The 15,183-nt window shown below is 36.1% G+C and overlaps 3 protein-coding genes and 1 non-coding gene across 5 annotated transcripts in view; 2 read left to right on the top strand and 2 right to left on the bottom strand.

Moving 5' to 3' along the window:
• Positions 1 to 2,675: 2,675 nt before the first annotated feature.
• LOC109215935 lies at positions 2,676 to 3,313 on the top strand. The gene has a single exon (XM_019380059.1). It carries the CDS (start codon positions 2,765 to 2,767, stop codon positions 2,909 to 2,911), a length of 147 nt encoding a protein of 48 aa, XP_019235604.1. The 5' UTR covers positions 2,676 to 2,764; the 3' UTR covers positions 2,912 to 3,313.
• Positions 3,314 to 5,413: 2,100 nt separating this feature from the next.
• LOC109215936 lies at positions 5,414 to 11,572 on the bottom strand. Of its 2 annotated transcripts, none has more exons than XM_019380061.1 (9): positions 11,465 to 11,572; positions 10,861 to 10,931; positions 10,041 to 10,203; positions 9,047 to 9,891; positions 7,880 to 8,053; positions 7,669 to 7,785; positions 6,569 to 6,748; positions 6,422 to 6,468; positions 5,414 to 5,965 (listed from the first exon to the last, which is right to left on the bottom strand). In XM_019380061.1, exons 2-9 carry the CDS (start codon positions 10,906 to 10,908, stop codon positions 5,650 to 5,652), a joined length of 1,890 nt encoding a protein of 629 aa, XP_019235606.1. In that variant the 5' UTR covers positions 10,909 to 10,931; positions 11,465 to 11,572; the 3' UTR covers positions 5,414 to 5,649. The 2 variants fall into 2 exon arrangements, with proteins under 2 accessions (XP_019235606.1, XP_019235605.1); XM_019380060.1 differs by having other exon boundaries at positions 11,396 to 11,569.
• Positions 11,573 to 12,184: 612 nt separating this feature from the next.
• On the top strand, positions 12,185 to 12,257 carry TRNAA-AGC. Its single transcript has one exon. It is a non-coding gene; the product is annotated as a tRNA-Ala (tRNA).
• Positions 12,258 to 12,322: 65 nt separating this feature from the next.
• The window catches only part of LOC109215937 (DUF21 domain-containing protein At4g14240-like), a 6,962-nt gene continuing 4,101 nt past the window's right edge, over positions 12,323 to 15,183 (bottom strand). Inside the window, exons 8-13 of the mRNA XM_019380062.1 lie at positions 14,974 to 15,061; positions 14,803 to 14,876; positions 14,355 to 14,733; positions 14,023 to 14,069; positions 13,811 to 13,892; positions 12,323 to 12,564 (exon numbers count right to left, since the gene is read on the bottom strand). Coding sequence (XP_019235607.1) covers positions 12,514 to 12,564; positions 13,811 to 13,892; positions 14,023 to 14,069; positions 14,355 to 14,733; positions 14,803 to 14,876; positions 14,974 to 15,061 — 721 coding nt within the window. The 3' untranslated portion in view covers positions 12,323 to 12,513. The remainder of the gene's footprint in view (positions 12,565 to 13,810; positions 13,893 to 14,022; positions 14,070 to 14,354; positions 14,734 to 14,802; positions 14,877 to 14,973; positions 15,062 to 15,183) is intronic.

Below are 15,183 nucleotides of genomic sequence, written 5' to 3'. Positions count from 1 at the left end.
AGATCAAAATCTCGTACCCCCACTAATTCAAGAACAGATTTATAAGTGGGGGACTGAAAAGACATTAAACTGGTTTGCCCCTCCGCCGGCAATGATAAGTGGCGGGCAACTGATATTTGACCATACACCCCACCCTTTATAGTTCGGTTTTGTCACATTGGTTGAAAGTTGAAATTAAATGTCAAACTTTATATCATAGCTATAGATAGTGCACGTGAGACCACAGATTCTTGGGATTGTGAATGTACCCTACAAATTGACGTTTGATTTATTGGTTGGTGAACCAGGGCCGTGGTTAAATAATAATTACTCATTCTTCCTTAATCAAAGGTTTTAATTTCAGAGTTGGTATGAAGTCATCTTTATTATAGAACTTTTTATCCCTCCAATATAAAATATTTTGGCGTGAATGTGAAACTAATTGGGCCACAATGTTGTTACCAAATACCGAGTGTAAAAAAGTATTGCTTGAGGTTTCCTTTGACCTGCCCCTATTTGATAAGAAGACATGACTTGGCTAGAATCTGAATATGGCTGGTATTAGGGTAGCAAACGGCGGGTCAGGTCGGATATGGACGAGTCGAAAACGGGTAATGCAGAAACGGACAATTATCCAATCCGATTCATATTTAATACAGATGAAAAACGGTTTAACTGGCGGATAATATGGATATTCATATTATTCATGGCTTCTTGAATATGATTAGTATTGAGCGAATTCATAGTCTACTAAATTTGAGGAACCCGCAATTTGAGGCTCTACAAATGTAAAAGTTAAACTCATTAGTTATCAATTGGTTATTCATTTTCTAAGTGAAAAATATAGTTTTTATCCATATTTGATCCGTTTTTAAATAGTTCATTATCCAACCCATTTTCTAATGGATAATATGAGTGGATATAACTATTTTTCTTTTAACCATTTTGCCACCACTAATTAGCATCATGTCAAACATTGGTCTCCATCTCTAGCTGGCTCGTCAAGATAGAGGAATAGCAAAGTTGGTTTATCAGAGATTTTATTCACAGAATGAGTTGTATACATCCCTCTAGGCTCTAAAATACTCATGAGTTATAATTGATTTTTGTTTTTAAAGATGTAACAGCATGATTATTTAAAACATGGTTAAAAAGTGTATCTCCATATGTGGAACTCAATTTTTTTTTTTTTTTTTTTTTACAAAAATCTTCGTTATCCTCAAATTGGTCGTGCTTGATCTAAACCCGCTTTGAACATGTCTTCAACCTCGCTTCAAATAACTGGCTCTGATATCACTTATTGGGATCGAAATAACAGTGTCATGCTGAAGCTAACAAAGCAAACTTTGAAGACAAGAAATGAGACGATAAAATAAAATTATATTATAATAGAATATTATAACGAGGTATGATCAGTAGACCTACATATAAGAAAACTAATATAAAAGAAAATACACAAACTATTGAGAGAAAAACTCCCTCTAAACAAGACTCTCTTAAGTACTATATGATGGGTGATATTGTGTTATTATGTGAAGGAGGGATCCTCAGATAGAGGCCCGTAACTTTTTACTCCAAGAAAGAGATATTTCATATATGGAAGAGATTTATATTTTACTCTTACAAAAATAAAATCAATTATGGTAAATAAAATTCAAATGTGAAAAAAAAAATTAGGATAAACCCTAACAACTTTTGCTTGGACACTTATAAATATCTTTGTACGTAATCTCGTAATTTAAGAGTAGAGTTTTTAAATACGATAAAAGTGTGTCTAATTTATGTTTACCTCCCTCTTCCATCTTTTCTGTGTCTTATTATATTATGAAGAGTCTACCTTATTCCAACATATAGAGATGCAGATCTAGTCCTTTGGTATCGAGTTCATGTAAACTCGGTATTTTCGACTTAATCAATATATATATATATATATATATATATATATATATATATATATATATATATATATATATATATATATATATATGTGTGTGTGTGTGTGAAAATTCACTAAAATTTTAACAAATATTAGGTATAAATTCATAATTTTAAGAATATAATAAGCTTAATACCAAAAATTTTAAAAGTCAGAACCCATCAAATAACAATCCTAAATCTGCTTATGTGTTGATACAAGGAGTAGAGTAGTTGAGCAAAGAGTAGAATGTTTGTTATAGAGCTTGTGAGAGTATGATGGAGTGAAAGGTTGCAAGATTCTCGGGAACCGTTGAGAATCGTGAAGCAATGGCCGTTACGATGGAACAAATTATTTGATGTAAATCACTTGGTGCAAGTAAGCATTTACCCATCTCTGGCCAAATTTCACATCATCAAATAACATATTTTATTTTATAACATGACAATAAATAATGGTATACGGATTGATGGGACTTTCGAATGATTTCACATGAGTACGAAAAACGTTATCTTATTATTATTCTGGATACAGCAAACCTGTATGATAGAGAGGTTAAGGTAGGGTACCCAATACAATATAATAGAGGGATCGGACAAGACAGAAACATTATTCCAATTTTGATAACAAGTCTCTTTCATTGTGGGGTTGGATAAGAGACAAAGCCCTTGTTAAACCTATGTCCCATGCATTCTTCGTAGGACCAACTCCATCTCTCTACTCTTTCTTTCACCACATATTTTCCTTTCATATATCTTCTCTTTCCCTTATATATATTTTCAAGTCCTAAACACTCCTCAAACAATTTTCCTCTTCAACTCAGAGCTATATATACATAATTGTTACTTCCATATATATATATATATATATATGGCTGCTCTTGCAAGTTCATTGTCATCATTAAGAGGTTCGAAGATCAAATCCATGCAACGATGCTCGAAGCAAGTTAGAGAGCAGAGGGCAAGACTTTACATTATCTGGAGATGTACAGTTCTACTTCTCTGTTGGCACGACTAGAAATCGGGTCAATCACTAGTGGAAGAGCCATGATTTACCTAGCAATATAGTATAATTTTCCGGCAAAGGGGTGTCGTAACTCCGCCACTGTCTATGACAATGGTTCCAAAATCGTTGCAATAGATAGGAAAACCGCTGCAATAAGCCTAATTGTTAGTAGTGTGCATGATTAAGTTCTCGTGATGAGGATTTCAGTATGGAGTTCGAGGTACCAAAATACTCAGATGATTCAGAGTGAGGATCCAATTTATAGCTTTTTGAGGGGTGGTATAGCCCTGACTTTTGTGTAGGAGTAGAGACTAAATTACATGTACAATGTAAAATATATACCAAAAGCCTATGAGTGAATAATACTCGAGGAAACTTTTCTTATTTTAAATTGACAAGTAGCTTTTTTCCCTACATTTTTAATGCTATGATCTGGAACCAATAATGTCCCACTATTTTACAATGTGTTTTAGTTTTACAATTTAGTTTAGAAAAGGAATACAATCTAAGACATTCTACCATTAGAGTCAAAATAGAAACTTACTGAAGTGTATGGATAAGTACAAGATAAGGAGAACCTCTCACTAATAGCACCTAATTTCTGTAAAAAGACAAATTATTTAGTATTGGGATGTAAAAAAAAAAAAGACAAACAAAACTGATCCAACAGATTTTATAACCAACCCCAACTAGTTTGGACTAGAACTAAGAGGTAGTTAAATGATTGATTTATCTTTTAGTAATAATATATACGCAGTTGAGTGATATGTGAAGCAGAATTTGTGCGTAAGATTTGATGTTCCATGATTAATGCAAATAGACTAATGCTGGTGGAGATGACTGATGTTAGATAAAAGTGAAGAAAAAAGCAAAAGAGAGCAAGAAAGGCAACTCTATTTGACCGAAATATCTTAAAAGTAGACACGAATAGTTCATAACTAAAGAGAAATTATCACAAACCACTATTTTTTAGTGGTTATTAGCTAGTTATAGCTATCATTTACTATATTACTTACTATAGCTATATTTTCAGTTTTGCTAGAGTGTATTCGATGTATTTAAGCTACTGTATTCATGAATACAGTAGCAAAACTCGGTGTGAAACAGAGAAGTACAGCTAGACAATTATTGTATTCGACGGTATTCACGATATGTATTTGTGAATATAGTAACGTAAATAGCGTAAATCGTAGTCTATTCAGCTATTTTTAAACGGAAAGTGAATCAATTAACACAAATAGACTCTTAATATAACTTAACAAACTCAATTATAAATCTGAATACATAAATACATCTGAATACATAAATTATATTAATTAAAAAAAATATATGAATACACTCATGGAATATAGCAAGACATTGAATACAATGAAATACATGGAATACATCAAGATACATTGAAATACAATGGAAAAAAAGACAAGGAATACAATAAAATACTTAGAATACAGCAAGATACATTGAAATACAATGGAAAAAAAAAGGTAACAGACTCTTCAAGTTGCTCTGCCCCAAACTCCGTCGTCTTTGTTCAAGAATAACCCTAATGTCGTCTCGTCGATAGCAGATTTTGAACCTCCATTGTCAGCCCCAATTTACCCTATGTCAGATTTCTGACAATGATACGAAACATAAGACATTAATTTCTAAACAGACTCTTCAACCACTAAACATAGCTATACGAAATTTTCATTGTCAGCCCCAATTTATTCTGTATCTTCTGATCCAAATGTTTAAAGGCCACTACTGGACGTATTGGTACATATTGGAAAGCTGCTTTCGTCTAGTCGTGAATTTTATTGGGGCTTTCTCTCTAGGGCTTGATTTCGACAATGAAGATGAATCATTGGAGAATCATGGTTGTATTCATGGAGAAAGACTGGTCTCCATGCATGGTTGTGTTCATGGAGAAAGACCGGTGGTGAGAGAGAGAGAGGGTGGAGAAAAATCTGAAAGAATGAGAGAGAAAAATAAATCAAAGCGTGTTTTATTATTTGACTATAAAAATCAAAAGGTAGCTATGGAATATAATTTTTTAAAAGGGTATTTATTTAAAATAAATAAGGTATCAACCTTTACTACAGGAGGTAAAAATTCCATAATGAGATTATTTAGACCTTGGGCGGACTGTCAGGGCACACTGCGAATTCTTGTATTCAAGACCCATCACCTTAATAGAAATCAATGTCGTACTTGTTGGATTCTTAACAATTCATGCAAAGTTCGGTCATTTAGGATCTTAAAATAAACCCTTCATATGAAACTTTTGGAAGCCAATCGAGGTATGCATGCGCAATAACAATCTGGACTGATGACATTAGTTAATCAAAATTTATGCAGATGTGGCATGGTTAAATTAACGTTGTCACTTGCCAGCAGTGACAAATAGGAAAATGGAAAGAAAAACAGTACAGTAGGTGAAAATTTCTAAATTGACTCATAGCCCTGCATTCCTGATAGATGGAAGCGGCACAAGGCTAACAACACTTTCAAGCTGAAACCATAAAGCTAAACTTGACTAGAATCATGATGTACTTCTCTATATATAAGCTGTTATTATATACTTGTTCTGTACATATACTTGAAAATCGAGATAAGATACTTCAGGTTTGAAATAGCTCTCAACCACCATCGCAAAATGGCATAACAAACTTGAATTCCAAAAAAGTTTCTACCAAGAAACTTATTTAATAGATGAGAAGCAAGCAGTCAATGGTTTTTCTATACTAGTCACGGCATATACCACTTATTCACATACATAACTCGCGGTTGTCACACATTTCCCATTCATCATCTAGAAGATCCTTGTCATGGATCACCGACTTTACATCTTCAGATGCCTTGTGCTCCTCCTCATGATAAGAAGCTGTATCCACCTTTTCTGGAGCATCCAACAAATCTGCAGGGTCAGCCACCTGATCTGGAACCATACTCTTCAAAGATGAACTAGATGAGGCTAAGATGCAGCTAGTTTGGCTGGAACATAAAGACTTGCTTAGAGGAATACGATCATCAAACTTCTCTTTCAACAACCTCACATCTTGGCATATAACAGAGATTTCGCCTCTGCAAAAGGTTGCAACAATATCCATTGAGTCTTAAAGGATTAAAAGATTAGCAAGTACAGCGATTACAGTGGCATAGGATCTGGGTAAAGGGGGAAAACTAAAAAAAGAAAGGGCAATACAGAGAGAGAAGTAATACACACTATCATCAATAGTTAATTCAAACTATCATCAAAAGTAATGCTCAAAAGAATTTTTCATTTTTTTGCTCAGATCATAACACAAGAATAAAAGTTTATTTGGACAGCTGGTTTTCCCCCAATACAAGTTAAATATTAGTTGCTGTTGAATGTATCAAGTAAAAACCAGCCTGAATCAGACAGCTGTTTTTTTATCTTGGCATGCCACCAATCAAGCACAGTTCGACATTTTTCCAGCAAAAGAATTCCCCGTTAGGAGAGCATAAATATCAAAGGAAATTTTTAAAAAAGACCTAAAGAATTTAAGGAACACTTACTGCAACATATCTACAACACGCCCGCGGTCCACCAGGAAATCCCTCAACTGTGCAACAGACAAACAAGAAGATAAAATCACTAAACTAGAACTTTTTTCAGAAGACCCATGCAGAGTAAAAATCCATTTAAGTAGCAAGGTTCATTACCTTAGCATTTTCTTCTGCCTCTTGCTTCAGAATATTTGACTCTTGCACAACTTTTTCCATAATGATTTCCTGGTCAGTAAGTGCTTTGCGTGCGACCTCTTCCTTGTCTAGTCTTTCTTGCTCAGCAGCTTTCATTACTTCCTCAGCTGCAGCCTTTCGCACCTCAAGTGTCTGATGCATCTACACAAAGGAAACTTCGAACTTCAGGTTAAAGAAGCATATCATACAACTATTCACATCCACCTCTCTTCTATTTGGAGAGAACCATAAGTACAAGAGAAGCATCTGTGGTTTGGCAGCTTGATATCCATGTGAAAGCTACCACTCAGGTCCATAGAACCAGCAATATGAAACAAGAAAAGTTTAGAAAAAGGCAAAACAAGGGAAAAGACGTGCTCTATCCACTGGACTATTGGAGGAAGAACACCTTTCAAAGGTGCCATATCATGTTGAAAGCTCCTGCTTAACCACTCTATTCTTCCCTTGTATTTTTTTTGGGGGTTGCTGGGGATGGGGGGTGGGGGGGGATGCAGGATCGAACTAGAATAACAGAAGCTTTGACAGACGGAGAAGGGTATCACTGAACATGCAAACAGACGTACAAATACAAATGTTAAAACGGAATGTTTAGATTTCCCTGTGTTTAACTCATGTCCTCCCAGCTTATCAGAAACAAGTCCAATATGTAAGCTTGTTGTGTCAGTCCAGACCTATATGTTTCAGAAACAATTCAGCATATACTAGACATCAAGATCTAGTATACCTTATATTGAGGTCAAGTAACAGTTATTGAAGAACAAAAGGAAGTGCTCATACATTTAAATGCAATATTAGTATGACAAAGTCCATGCCCAGTCGCCCTTTAAATGTTGCAGGTATAAATCAAAATAGTAGAACAAAATCGTGTTAGAAGAAAACGAAAAAAAATGGAAAAAAAAAAATCCAACTCTGAAACACAACAAAGATCATCCGCTAAAACTAGCAATTCTGTCTGCACATTCAGCTTGTAGAGGTCGCGATGACTGCATAAGATTCTCTCCTTACAGAGTCTCTTGTACAGCTCCTCACTTTCATAAACAAAGATTAAAACATTCCCTCACCTCATCAAGAACTGCAAGAGATTTATCCCTTTCATCTGCCAAGCCGAGGAGCCGAGATTGAAGCTCTTTAACTTCAGTAGCTAAGATGGCTTTCTCGCCATATACTTCACCAGCATGCTGCAGAAAACATTGTGCAACGTGGTTGTTAGGTTACGAGTGATGAAAGATCTAAACCATCATATATCAAAGGGCCAAAGAAGAGAAAGGCAACCATATTGTTTGCTTCCTGCGCATGTTGTAGCATTTCTTTCAGGTCTTCAACCCTCTGAAGCATATCCAGTCCCCCCTTAGCAGCTTCCTGTTTCGCCTGCTCTGCAGCTTCCTCTTGCAGTTCAACTTCTCTCATCAAGCAGATAACAGACTCCACAGCCGAAAACAATGTTTTCTGCACCAAGTTTTAATTATTAGACTTCCAGAAATTTCCCAAGAAAGTTGCTAACCTCCCCTATTAGACTTCAAAACATATTTCAGGAAAACAGGCCTTCGCTTATTCTGTTTCTGTTCCAACTTCCATGAATTTTAGATAAGATTGGGAGGTATCAGGGCCTGAATATAAAGTAAACACGGAGATGTTTCTAGACATGGTGGACATCTATCCAACAGTAACCTGTAAATACAAGCCAAAGCTGATCCCCATGCCAAAGTATTACAAAGCTAAAGAGGACTTGGAACTGACTAACAAATTACAAGGGGTAGGGACCTACTTGCACAGATTATTTGCATGACAAAGAGATTCTAATCTCAGAAACTACTAAGCAGTTGATCAAGCATTCATTATGAACCACTACCTAATGCTGCCTATCCCAATGAACTAAACACCTGATAACAGTTTGCTGTACCAGAAAGAACAGCAAGTTGCATCTGCAGCTGTAAAACTTGATTGATGAACATTCTACATAGATAAGCAGCAACAACAAATTTTCACTGTGATAAGCACAAACAAATATAATCCACAACAGAAACCATGAAAAACAACTCTGTTTGCACAATTGAACTATGCGTAAGAGGTCTTTTGACTTCCACTTGAAAGCAGCTAATACTCCCAACTTCGCACAACCAAGGTGTCCAACATCAACACAGACAAGTTACACTAGCGGGATAAAAACATTTTTTATGACGATGGTGTTCGGGCAAGCTGACACACCTCAATACTCCACCCGGGACATGCTACCTTCCACTGGCACAAGTACCGGGTGACTCTTCCTACCAAGGCTTAGGCAGATAGGAAAGAATCACCTAGATTTGAACATAAGACCTCGTGGTTCTACCACTAAACCACTAGGTCACACCCTAGAGTATAATAACTCATTTGGCACAGCCAATGTTAATCGTCCATATTGTTTGGTAAACGAGTGTGAAAAAGATATATAAAGAGTACCTTGTTACTTTTGGCTTCTGTGATCATATCCTCAAGAAGGTCAACGCTACAGATTTGACCAGATGCAGTGACCACAGGATTTGGCATAGACTCTACTTCATCTACAAGCATTTCACCAGCCAAATCATTATTAAATGTAACATTGATGGCATCATTAAGTTCTGCTTTCTCTAGCTCATAGTCACACGCATCTGGTGCAACCACCAACTCTATACTACTTTCAGAACCACTCAAGGTAGAATTTTGAGCATTCAAGGAAGCTAGCTGACTCTCAGGATGTTTCATGTCCAGATTGTCTACTGAAGATACTATTTTTTTGCGAATAAGAGCAGTAGAATCATCAGAAGGTGAGTTGTCAGTCACTTCAAGGGTATTATGCGAAACAACACATTCCGTAGGCTGATAAAGCTGATTGTATGCAAGTTCAGTTCCATCATCTTTTACTTTGAAAGGATTTGCTTCAAGACTTGCAGACTGAGCACGTTCCTCATTTTCGATGAGGGAGGGTCCACACTTCTCATAAACATCATATCTAGGACTATCTTCAGCATTTGACATGACAGATATAACTTTGCATGACTCGTCAGCATTAACTTTGACATTGATTTTATCGCACTTCTCCCTGGAGACCGCTGTACTACTTCGATTGCCTTCAAGCACTGTACGATCTCCACCAACAGCATCATGATAATGCTGAAGGGATTCACCATCGGTATCTTCAAGTGTTTGATGATGTCCACAGCTAGCATCATAGAATGACAAGCCATTTTGCAGTTCATCTAAATCCTTTGTTTTGTGAAGAAGAGCAGCATCGGTATGTGGAGCTCCATTAGCATCTACTGCAGCTGAGGCAGGCAGTATAATGGAAATAAAATATACTTCAGTCTGATAAAGGGACTAACAAAGAATAAAAAGGGCTTCCATTTCAAGAACCCAGGTTTACGTATAAATTAAACCAGAGAAAGATGGTTGCTTCACCAAAGCTAGGCATTACCTTCAGATGATTTAACAGTAACTCCAGTCTCTCCAGAAGAAGCTGACGGGAGCTTATTTCTTTCAGACAAACAGGGGATAATTTCACTAAGGACTACCTCGACCGCTGTGTCGGGATCCTTACAATGCTCAATAGCAACAGCTCTAAGAATTCTAGAATCAACCTGACCAATCAAGGAAACAGAGTGTCATAACTGTAGCTATTTTTGGTACTCATTTTGCAACAAATCTCAAACTAAACTCAACATAGATAAATGGGAACTACACTCCTGGGGGATGATGTTGCTAATTTGTTTTTTACAACCACACTACCACTGACACATTTTAAGCTACACCAATCGAGCAGTAGTAGAAGAAAATGCTAACAATAATAGTTGAAAATTTTGTACGATGAAGAAACATAACATCAACATTCAAATGTGATTAGTTAAATTCTTAAACATACTTAAATTCTAGAAACTTGTGAAAGTTGTATAGGATAGTATTATTAGTAGAACAGTGTCAGACATTTTGGATATCACAAAATAAAAGGAGTTTCATATAAATTGGAACTAAACGAGGAAAAAGAGAGTAACATTGATCCAATTGTATGATTACGGAACATAATTTCATAGGGAAACAGATATTTAAAACAAGTTTGGACGTTCATCCCAAAAATAACAGAACCCATTTGATGTCTTCAAATGGCAATTGATGTTTTACATTTTTCTAAAGATAGTGCAAAGCTGCGCACGCATGCTAAAATTGTGCCACTTTACTGTAAGCCCAAACAAAAAACTGAGCATATGATGAGTCTTAAATGAAAATAAATATCATCATACCTCTGGAAAAATCTCCTGCAATGCCTTATAAACTTTCTTAAATCCCATCTCCAACAGCTATGGATGTAATTCTGCTCAAAAAGACAACAAAAGGTGTGCAAAGACCACGAAAACGTCAGTGCCACAAAACAACGTAGCAAACACACAGATTTTAAAATAACAGAACGCTTTTAACACAAATAACTGAATTGATAATAAAAAAGGCAATAAACAAATAATATTTCAAAATCAGATCAATTGATTACGTATCAGCCTTAAACTAGTTCGGTTCTATATAGATCCTCGGCATCCATTCTGCTCTATCACCGCTCATATATTATAGTCTTATAAAATTCTCTAACGCATAGGAAGAGTATGAATTTTAAAAGAGAAGAAAAACCCTAACCCTAAGAGACTTACATATTGCAAGGGTAAAACAATCAAAAGCTCACAATCTTAGATTACATATTACACGTACAAAAAAAAAACAGATTAAACCCTAAGAGACTATCATATTAATCAAAAAATAAGAAGGGAAAAAAGTCAAATCTCTGACCTTGTGGAAAATTCAGGGATTTGGGATAGAGCAGCGGCAAAATTATGAGTATATAGAGGTGGGACGTACCGTAGGGGAGAGTAGAGAGAGTGTGGGAAGGCGAAAGAGCGAGTCCTATTTGTATTTGTAGTATCCGCCTCGATAGGAGTGGAGGAGACCTATGCCGCTAAGGAACGGATGATTTTGTCAATTAAGAATTTATCCGAGGATAATCTTGTACATTTAATGGACGACTCTGGACCTTTGGGTAGTTGACGTGGCGGGGTTTTTGATTGGGTTAATGACCCATTCCATGCATGCTGGGGCCCATTTTATAACACCCGCTGTGGGCCCTATCTGACGCTTTTTGCTACCAAAAGATATGCGAAACAACTAAGAAACCCGCTATCGATCAGTGATCAATTGGTACACAAACGTTTACTGATCCCAAAAATGTAACGTTAGCTATTAGTCAAATCTTTTTTTTTCCTCGTCTTTTCCCAAAAAAAGGGAAGAAACTCTCGTAAACGAAAAAAAAAAAAGAAACAGCTGCACCTTGATTTTCTGAAGGCAAAAGATATTTTCTTCGTCCTATTTAATGCCCACGATATGACTTAATTTGAAGTAGAAATTGTTAATTTAATATCTTTATTATATTAGTAGTTACAATAATATTCCTCTGCTTTAATTTATGTTTCAGTGTTTAATTAAATACGAAATTTAAAAGTGGACAGTTTATCCATACAAAAATGCCAAATATGAATCTGCCACCGTACTTATGTGTCAAGTGTAACAGATAGGTAGAGCACTGGGGATGTAGCTCAGATGGTAGAGCGCTCGCTTAGCATGCGAGAGGTACGGGGATCGATACCCCGCATCTCCAATATAGACATTGCTTAATTTACACTTTTTTTAACCTTTGCTTATCATAACATTTACAGTAACTGGGGCACAACTTATATCTCTGCTGAAGAAAACAAGAGTATCAAATAGTGTAAACTGCAACAATTTACATTGCCTGATTAATTGAAAATGACTACAAAATTTTTTATACAGACTACAGCTGCATGGTTCGGTTTACGCTTGGTAAACCACATGTTAGTGCTAGAGAAAGGCCTCTCCCCATTATCTTCGTGGAATCATCCCTCAACTGACTTCTTTTGCGTCCGTCCTTGCTTTGCTTGCCCTCCCTGACAAGTTCAATAAAATGTATGACAAGTTAGCTGTAGCAAGTAATCAGACACCATGGATCAATTCTGTACCGAGCCAAGAATTCTAACAAGGAGATTCAAAAGATGCAAAAATGTCACACCTAAAATTCAAACTTGCGACCTAAAGCACCTTTTGAGCCACCTTTGCTGCTAAACTAGAAGCTTCCTTTACGTCAAGCGGATTAACAAACACACACACACACACACACCATTATATATATATATATACCCAAAAAAAATTGTTTTTCCCCAATTTGCACAGTATTATTTTATTTTCTAACAAAAGGGATTCAATTAAACTCCTTTCAAACCATGCAGCTCTACCCGTGCTGTTGAAGATCCTAAGTTATGTATGTACATTCCATCAAGAAGAATGTAAAATTGCAATACCACGCCAAATATGGCGCTCAAGCAGCATTCCAATACCCTATTTGAAAGCCTATATTGATATCCAATGAGCAACGTCACTTTTAGTACCCTTTTCAATTTTTGTCATTGGATTTCTTATAATGAACAAACATAGTCTGAAGACAAATAATTCAAGCATAGAATATGCTGAATCAGAAATTTCTTTTCCACTGGTTACTATTGAATCTAATGCCTGTGTAACTTTGAAATTATACGATATCTAACAAAAGACCCTCTGTCTCTATCAGCTTCTATCACAACTCATAGAATGGTAAACAATTTGGTCATCAAAGGCAAATTAGTATCTTTACTTGATTTATCAAAACAACAAAAAGCAAATTAGTATTTTCCCACACCTCTTAGCTTGAGCACTGTGACAAAGAAGTAAAAGTTTTACTCTCTGATATTCATTATAACCAAGCACAAATAAAAATGAGAACTAAGAAATTGTCCTTCAGAAAAAGATAGATTCTGCTTTATGACATTACATCACACACATGTAATAGATTGTGTGATAAATTTTGTTCCACCTCATCCTAACTTACAAAAGCATGAAATTTTATGCAGCAACAACCAGCATAGTCCAAAGAAAAGGAAATAAATACATTTTCAATAAACAATTCTTGTTTAGACATCAAAGAATGCACACTGAGAATTGACTTATGATATTATAGCAGTACAATTTTATCTTAGACCTTGCTCATTGAACCACAGAACACGTACACTAATGTGATAGAGATTTGACAAAAAATTCCAACATGCAATAACACTTCATCTCTACATGAGGTAATATCAGAAGAGATTGTTTGAGACTTACCGAAGCCTTTTGACCTGTCGCTTTCCTAGCAGGCGGTGCTCGAGCAACGGATGAAGCAGCAGCTGCAGCAGCTACACGTATTCTAAAGTACAGATTGTACCAAAAAGAGAAAGTCAACAACTTAGAACCATACAGCAATGCTACTAGTGACCATTATAACAGTGAACACTATTTATCATCCAAAAACAGACAACTTAGAAAGTAATTAAGACCTTTTGTGAACATCAACATAGACGTCAGTCTCATCCACGATTTCCTCCTGCATCCATGAAGAATCCAGTCAAAAGTAGGATGTAGATTCAGATATTGAAAAAGTTGGAAAAAAAGCATTCAGCAACAGGAAGATAAGTCTAATTGGATAGTGAAATTTTTTTTTTTTTCATAAAAAGGTAAAGTTAGATAATGACAATTCATGATTTTTAACCCATTTTAGAGGTGGGAGAACAGGATGTTCAGAAGCCTCACTTGAGAACTTGCAATTAGTTGCAAGCAATAAGATATTCCATAAGGTACACATTGGGAAGACAATGAAGAAGCAGATTACCTGAAGGAGTTCTTCAAAAACATCTTCCAGCGTAATGATGCCAATGACTTCCCCCTCTTCAATATCTTCTGGTAGATATGTTGATTTATTCGTTGCTACACCATTTTGATGCAAAGAGTGTAATTTAGCTTCTTGATTCTGCATTGAGACCTTATCAACATTTATAATTATGGTGCCTGATTTTTCATCATGCGTGCACAGTAATGGTGTAGTTAACTGTGAGTCCCCATTACAAAATTTGTTTCCTCTGCCATTTTCAACAGCTGGATCAGAAGAAAGGTTGTAGCTTTTCTTGCTTACTTTCACTACAGCTGCCATATGACTGCTCCCCTTTTGAAACTCATTGAGAATATCATACAAAGGCAAATCTGCTGGTACCCTGAAACATTTATGAGTGAGAATATATATTTCTCAGCTACCCCACATCAAAAATCAACAGATAATGTACCTAGGCATTCTCCTGATGGAAACAGCACTAACGGGGGTCTCTGTCTCAGCGCGCACCGTGAGAAGGCTTTTTACCTGTATCCCGTAGAAGCAAAAAGGGAAGATGATTCTTATTAAATCGCCAACAGAGGCATAGAAAATGAAATATTTTGAGATCTGAATTCACACAAACCAGTAGAAGTCCAATAATGTTCTTCGGATGTCCAGAGTAAACAGGAACACGGCTATGACCTCGTGCCAGGATTTTCCCAATTGCTTCCCTGAATAAGAGGAGCTTCTTAGATAAAGAAAATCTGTCTCTCCTCTGGAAAATAATTCCTTGCCACAAACTTCTCACTTTTTCTTTCGGTGGGTGAGTTTTTGTGTGTGTGTGTGGGGTGGG

Source organism: Nicotiana attenuata, unplaced genomic scaffold, assembly GCF_001879085.1.
Source record: "Nicotiana attenuata strain UT unplaced genomic scaffold, NIATTr2, whole genome shotgun sequence".
In the NCBI taxonomy this organism is placed as follows: domain Eukaryota; kingdom Viridiplantae; phylum Streptophyta; class Magnoliopsida; order Solanales; family Solanaceae; genus Nicotiana; species Nicotiana attenuata.
Note: the sequence above shows the minus strand (reverse complement) of the source record. Positions and strands in the feature narration are given on the sequence as shown.

Coding starts and splice junctions, on each gene's coding strand:
- LOC109215935 (XM_019380059.1), top strand. CDS start 2,765: ATGGCTGCTCTTGCAAGTTCATTGTCATCATTAAGAGGTTCGAAGATC.
- LOC109215936 (XM_019380061.1), bottom strand. CDS start 10,908: ATGGGATTTAAGAAAGTTTATAAGGCATTGCAGGAGATTTTTCCAGAG. Junction 10,204..10,860: donor TGCAGGAGATTTTTCCAGAG/GTATGATGATAT, acceptor TTGATTGGTCAG/GTTGATTCTAGAATTCTTAG. Junction 9,892..10,040: donor TACTGTTAAATCATCTGAAG/GTAATGCCTAGC, acceptor TGCCTGCCTCAG/CTGCAGTAGATGCTAATGGA.